Below are 6,000 nucleotides of genomic sequence, written 5' to 3'. Positions count from 1 at the left end.
GGGCGTGTTGATTTTATCTACTCGAACCAGACGCGATCATGACTTGCAGGTTAAAATAACAAAACCAAACTATATTCATTTGGGGACAGGTGTAAATACACAGGAAATGTTCATGAACAATACGTTGGATAGCTGTTGTTAGCTAGTTTGTCCTGGGAGATGAACAGTGGGTTGTTATTTTACCTTCTCATACATACGTGTTCCCATTCTGAGGAGGTCCTTTGGAGAACTTTGACCCAGGTCATACAAAAATTGTGTGTGTGTGTGTGTGTGTGTGTGTGTGTGTGTGTGTGTATGTGTATGTGTGTGTGTGTGTGTGTGTGTATGTCTGTGTATGTGTGTGTATGTCTGTGTATGTCTGTGTGTGTGTGTGTGTGTATGTCTGTGTGTGTGTGTGTGTGTGTGTGTATGTGTGTGTATGTGTGTGTGTGTGTGTGTGTGTGTGTGTGTGTGTATGTGTGTGTGTGTGTGTGTGTGTGTGTGTGTGTGTGTATGTGTGTGTGTGTGTGTGTGTGTGTGTGTGTGTGTGTGTGTGTGTGTGTGTGTGTGTCTGTGTGTGTGTGTGTGTGTGTGTGTGTGTGTGTGTGTATGTCTGTGTATGTATCTCCATTCTGGCATATAATCCACAAATTAAAAGGGAAACCTAGTAAGTTATCTTTGAATAATATCTGCAGGTTTCTCATTTCAAGCAAACATGTGGGGTTGCATCTTTATGTAAAGCAATAAGGAGACGTGAGATTGTCTCAAAAAGAACCATGTTCTACTTCAGAGTTTGGCATCGAGGACGTTAGTTGACGCGCGCAAGCAGTGTGGATGTAATTATTGAATTTGTACATTTATTTTGCAATGGTCACACACGCAACAGATCCGGTATAGTCAGGGTGTGGCTGAGTGAGGCTGCCCATCCTTTTTTGTTTTCCAATTGTAAAAAAAAATTAAATAAAATAAACTTTGAGAGAAGAAAAACAGCACCAGTCACTAATAACATATCAACAGATGGACAAGAGGCTGACCAGAGCACATACTAATAACATATCAACAGATGGACCAGAGGCTGACCAGAGCACATACTAATAACATATCAACAGATGGACCAGAGGCTGACCAGAGCACATACTAATAACACATCAACAGATGGACCAGAGGCTGACCAGAGCACATACTAATAACATATCAACAGATGGACCAGAGGCTGACCAGAGCACATACTAATAACATATCAACAGATGGACCAGAGGCTGACCAGAGCAGTCCTCCCAGCCCCTTAGCACCAGTTTATATCCCACACTGTGCTATGCTATGCTGGGCATAGGAAGGCAATGCAGTGTGAACACAGAGGCAGCTTCGTATTTCACTTGGCACCACCAGGACAATCTCTCTCTCTGTCTCTCAGTGTCAGTCCATCAGAATGTCACTAGAGAGATGAGAGCTAGAGAAACAGTATTTTCATAAGAGATGGATAGATGGAAGAAGGAATGGAAGACAAGGGGGAGGGATGTAAAACAGAGTTCATTTCTCTTCATCTTCCACCCTCCCCCACTCCTCCTCCTGTCCCTCTACCTCCCCTTCATCGTCTGGCTCCTCCTCCATGTAGTCCCCCCAGGTGTCATACACATCTCCCCCTTCCTCCTCTCCTAGTCTGCCCTCATACTGCTCATCTTCCTCCTCAACTACCTCCATCGCCTCTCCTTCCTCCTCTTCTTCATCCTCCTCTGCATCCTCTTCTAATCCACCCACCTGTCCGTCTTCCAGCTCTCCATCCTCCTCCTCCTCCTCTTTCACGTCCTTGTAGGAGGAGGGGGGAGAAGGAAGGGAGAAGTGCAGTATTTGACTATCAGACATGTAGGGACTGCTAGGGGGTCCGTAGGAGGAGGTATTGGAGTTCTGGGAGGTGTTGAGGAACAAGCTCCCTGTAGGGGGCAGTAGCAAGTCCTGGGTCAGGTCTGGGGCAACTGTGGAGGGGATAGAACCAGCAGTGGTGGAACCAGGCCTGGGTGGGACCTGACCCTGGGGGTGGGTGAGGTGGGGGAGAGGCATGCCCCCAGGAGGTACGTACTCCCTGATCTCCCCTGGTTCCAGGGGCTCGGGTCCACAGGGGTCGTGATCGTTGCAGGCGAGCCGCCCGTCTATCTTAGAGATGAAGAGCAAGCCCTCACGGTGCTGCGTGCAGAAGGAGCTGGGACACATCTCACAGAAGGAGGCTGCCTCATGACCGCAGACATCACACTGGTGCCAGGGGCACTCCCAACGGCCTTAGAATACAGACACAGAATCACTGCAACAATAGAGCTCAACACAAGCATTTCACTACACTCGCTTTAACATCTGCGAACCATGTATATGTGACAAATACATTTGATTTGACGTTCCTGAACCACAGATTCTTACAGTCCTTCAGGAAACTCCAGATTTGAGGATTGAACAAAAAGCAAAAACTACTAATATGACTTCTTTCCTTCTCCGATGTACTAAATCAACTACAAATAGACAACACAATAAGCCTAGGGTTTCATATTTAATGATATTGAATTGTGTTTGGTTGTCAAAGCAACCAAATATGACCATTTAAAGGAGATGTATCTTCTGCCTGTATAATTCCATCTGTGCCACCGACTGAGTCTGGCGTTAATTCCTGTTGGTCTACAAATGAATAATTGATTTGTTGGAATCACATCTCCATCTCAATCAAAAAAATAAAAGTTGAAAGAATTAAGGCCAGACAGATGGAACTATCCAAGCAGAGGAGAGACATCTCCTTCAAAAATGTTGATATTTGGTTGTGTTGACAACGCAACGCATTTCAATATCACTTTTAAAATACAATGAATAGCCTATTAACTTCTCAACAAGTTAACAGATGCTATGTTGGATTCATGACTCCAACTCAATCATGAATGGGATTAAACCAGCGGCTCAGATAAAACCTTCCAAAACGTAGGTATATGTCCTTTAAATGTTGATATTTGGTTGCATTGTCAACCAAACACAATTCCATATTAGTTAAAGACATGCTCCGGTGCTTTGGCGACCAGTAAATATATATATATATATATTTAAACCTTACGCTTTGAGCTGGATGTGTCAATGTGTAGTTTATACATGCATAATCTATTAGCAAAATTACTGTTTTACCTGAATTAGCCACGAAATCCCTAGTTTGAATGTGATTTTTTTTCTGAAATCATTCCCTACATTTACCCTGACGTGGACCAGCACCAGAGCAATTTGAGTTTCAGCCAATTAGCTCCAGCCCCTCACCATTTGAGTGACAGCTAGCAAGACACGCACACACAGTAAAGTGAGAGAGCAATGACATGGTGCACTTTCATAAACTACTGACTACAAAGTATCCAAAAGCACCAGAGAATATCTTACAAACTAATATAAAATTCTACCTTCAAATGAGTAAAACATTTACGGCCACATTTTGAGAATACAGTAACTACATATTTATTCTTATGTAATCATATAAAGCTGGTTGTGCTCTGAGATGGTTGAAAGCATAGTGATAAACACATTGGAAATTCAACTACATTTTGGCTGTATTTTTGAGTGGGTGAATATAGGTTTTAATCTAATTGATCAATGTCTCAAACTAATATTACGTAATTATCCACATTGAAATTACGTGGAGTGCCCAGTGGGAAGTTACACCCCTCCCCATGTCCAAATCTCTTGTTGATGAGTTCTAATGACACAAAAATCTACAGACTACAACCTCTTAGGCAAGTCCCATACAAAAATCACACGCAATATAACAGCCATTTTGTGTCAAAGAGCTTCCATGGGGAGGTGGTTTCTCGCCCCTTCACTCACCTGCAGGTCTCTTGGCCAGGTTGAGACAGTCTGCGTGGTAGACCTTGGGACATCCTGTCTTCTTACAGGACACGATCTGTCCTCCGTCCCCACAGCTGAAACACCCGTCCTCCCTCTCCTTCGTCACCTCCTGCTGAGGCTTCCTCTTCACCAGAACCTTCTTCTTGCCCTCCTTTAGTTCCCTTCCTTCCCGTGCTTTAGATGGCTGGTTCTGGGAGACAAGACACACAGGTCATTACTTTAGACTGCTATATTCACCAGTCTACCTTTAGACTGCTATATTCACCAGTCTGCTATATTCACTAGTCTGCTATATTCACCAGTCTACCTTTAGACTGCTATATTCACCAGTCTACCTTTAGACTACTATATACACCAGTCTGCTATATTCACTAGTCTGCTATATTCACCAGTCTACCTTTAGACTGCTATATACACCAGTCTGCTATATTCACTAGTCTACTATATTCACCAGTCTACCTTTAGACTGCTATATTCCCCAGTCTACCTTTAGACTGCTATATTCACCAGTCTACCTTTAGACTGCTATATTCACCAGTCTGCTATATTCACCAGTCTGCCTTTAGACTGCTATATTCACCAGTCTACCTTTAGACTGCTATATTCACCAGTCTACATTTAGACTGCTATATTCACCAGTCTGCTATATTCACTAGTCTGCTATATTCACCAGTCTACCTTTAGACTGCTATATTCACCAGTCTACCTTTAGTCTGCTATATTCACCAGTCTACCTTTAGACTGCTATATTCACCAGTCTACCTTTAGACTGCTATATTCACCAGTCTACCTTTAGACTGCTATATTCACCAGTCTACATTTAGACTGCTATATTCACCAGTCTACCTTTAGACTGCTATATTCACCAGTCTACATTTAGACTGCTATATTCACCAGTCTGCCTTTAGACTTCTATATTCACCAGTCTACATTTAGACTGCTATATTCACCAGTCTACATTTAGACTGCTATATTCACCAGTCTACATTTAGACTGCTATATTCACCAGTCTACATTTAGACTGCTATATTCACCAGTCTGCTATATTCACTAGTCTGCTATATTCCTCAGTCTGCCTGTCTTTTTTAATAGTATAACTCATCATCACACAGTAAACAACTAAAAGCACTTATTGTAGATTTCTGTAGATAAATTCAAATATTTTGTATGTTGACATTTGTCAGTCTCCGAGCCTTACCTTTGGTCGGACCCCCAGGAACCCAGAGCAGTTGGGCGCTCCACATTTACACACCGTCTTCCCGTTACCAAGACACTCCAGGTTGTAGTTGAAGGTCAACTCCACACCTGCACACAAATAAAGATACCTGTACAGAACCTGACAGCGTATCTTTACACATTACAAAGATACTTTTGGTCACAAGCCCTAGTGCCTGAGGAATGGAAATGGAACCGGGCTCCAGGAGTTAGTAACAGAAATGGAACCAGGCTCCAGGAGTTAGTAACAGAAATGGAACCAGGCTCCAGGAGTTAGTAACAGAAATGGAACCAGGCTCCAGGAGTTAGTAACAGAAATGGAACCAGGCTCCAGGAGTTAGTAACAGAAATGGAACCAGGCTCCAGGAGTTAGTAACAGAAATGGAACCAGGCTCCAGTAGTTAGTAACAGAAATGGAACCAGGCTCCAGTAGTTAGTAACAGAAATGGAACCAGGCTCCAGTAGTTAGTAACAGAAATGGAACCAGGCTCCAGTAGTTAGTAACAGAAATGGAACCAGGCTCCAGGTAAGTTTGTTAGTACAGAAATGGAACCAGGCTCCAGGAGTTAGTCTGACCAGAAATGGAACCAGGCTCCGGGGATGTCCTCCAGGGCAAAAGCCCCATGGTGTCTCCAGGCTTCTGGGTCTCACAGTTGGGCTGGCAGCAGTGAAATGGAACCTGGTTCCCCTTGGGTCCAGCATCTATGATCCGGTCCTTGTCCAGAGTGAGCATGTAGAAGTTACAGATGTCGTTCTCTTGAGCATGTTTGATCCTGGCTCTGCACTCCTCCTCGTCTATCACCTCCCCCACGTACTCATTCACAAATGCACCCTGAGAGAGAGAGAGCACAGACTCCGGTTATAATCCAGCTGATACACAACACCTTTTACATCACAGACACAGCAGTATGGAGGCTAAATATACTATTGTATGTCCACATCTTAAAA

At 43.6% G+C, this 6,000-nt stretch overlaps 1 protein-coding gene across 1 annotated transcript in view; it reads right to left on the bottom strand.

The window, feature by feature from the left end:
- Positions 1-512: 512 nt before the first annotated feature.
- LOC112255881 (histone-lysine N-methyltransferase, H3 lysine-36 specific-like) overlaps positions 513-6,000 on the bottom strand; it is a 38,300-nt gene continuing 32,812 nt past the window's right edge. The window contains exons 13-16 of the mRNA XM_042326069.1: positions 5,667-5,884; positions 5,036-5,162; positions 3,817-4,027; positions 513-2,252 (exon numbers count right to left, since the gene is read on the bottom strand). Of these exons, the coding sequence (XP_042182003.1) occupies positions 1,510-2,252; positions 3,817-4,027; positions 5,036-5,162; positions 5,667-5,884 (1,299 nt within the window). The 3' untranslated portion in view covers positions 513-1,509. The remainder of the gene's footprint in view (positions 2,253-3,816; positions 4,028-5,035; positions 5,163-5,666; positions 5,885-6,000) is intronic.

The sequence above is a fragment of the Oncorhynchus tshawytscha genome, linkage group LG08, assembly GCF_018296145.1.
Source record: "Oncorhynchus tshawytscha isolate Ot180627B linkage group LG08, Otsh_v2.0, whole genome shotgun sequence".
Classification (NCBI taxonomy): domain Eukaryota; kingdom Metazoa; phylum Chordata; class Actinopteri; order Salmoniformes; family Salmonidae; genus Oncorhynchus; species Oncorhynchus tshawytscha.
The sequence above is the reverse complement of the archived record's forward strand: the minus strand, read 5'-3'. Positions and strand labels throughout refer to the sequence as shown.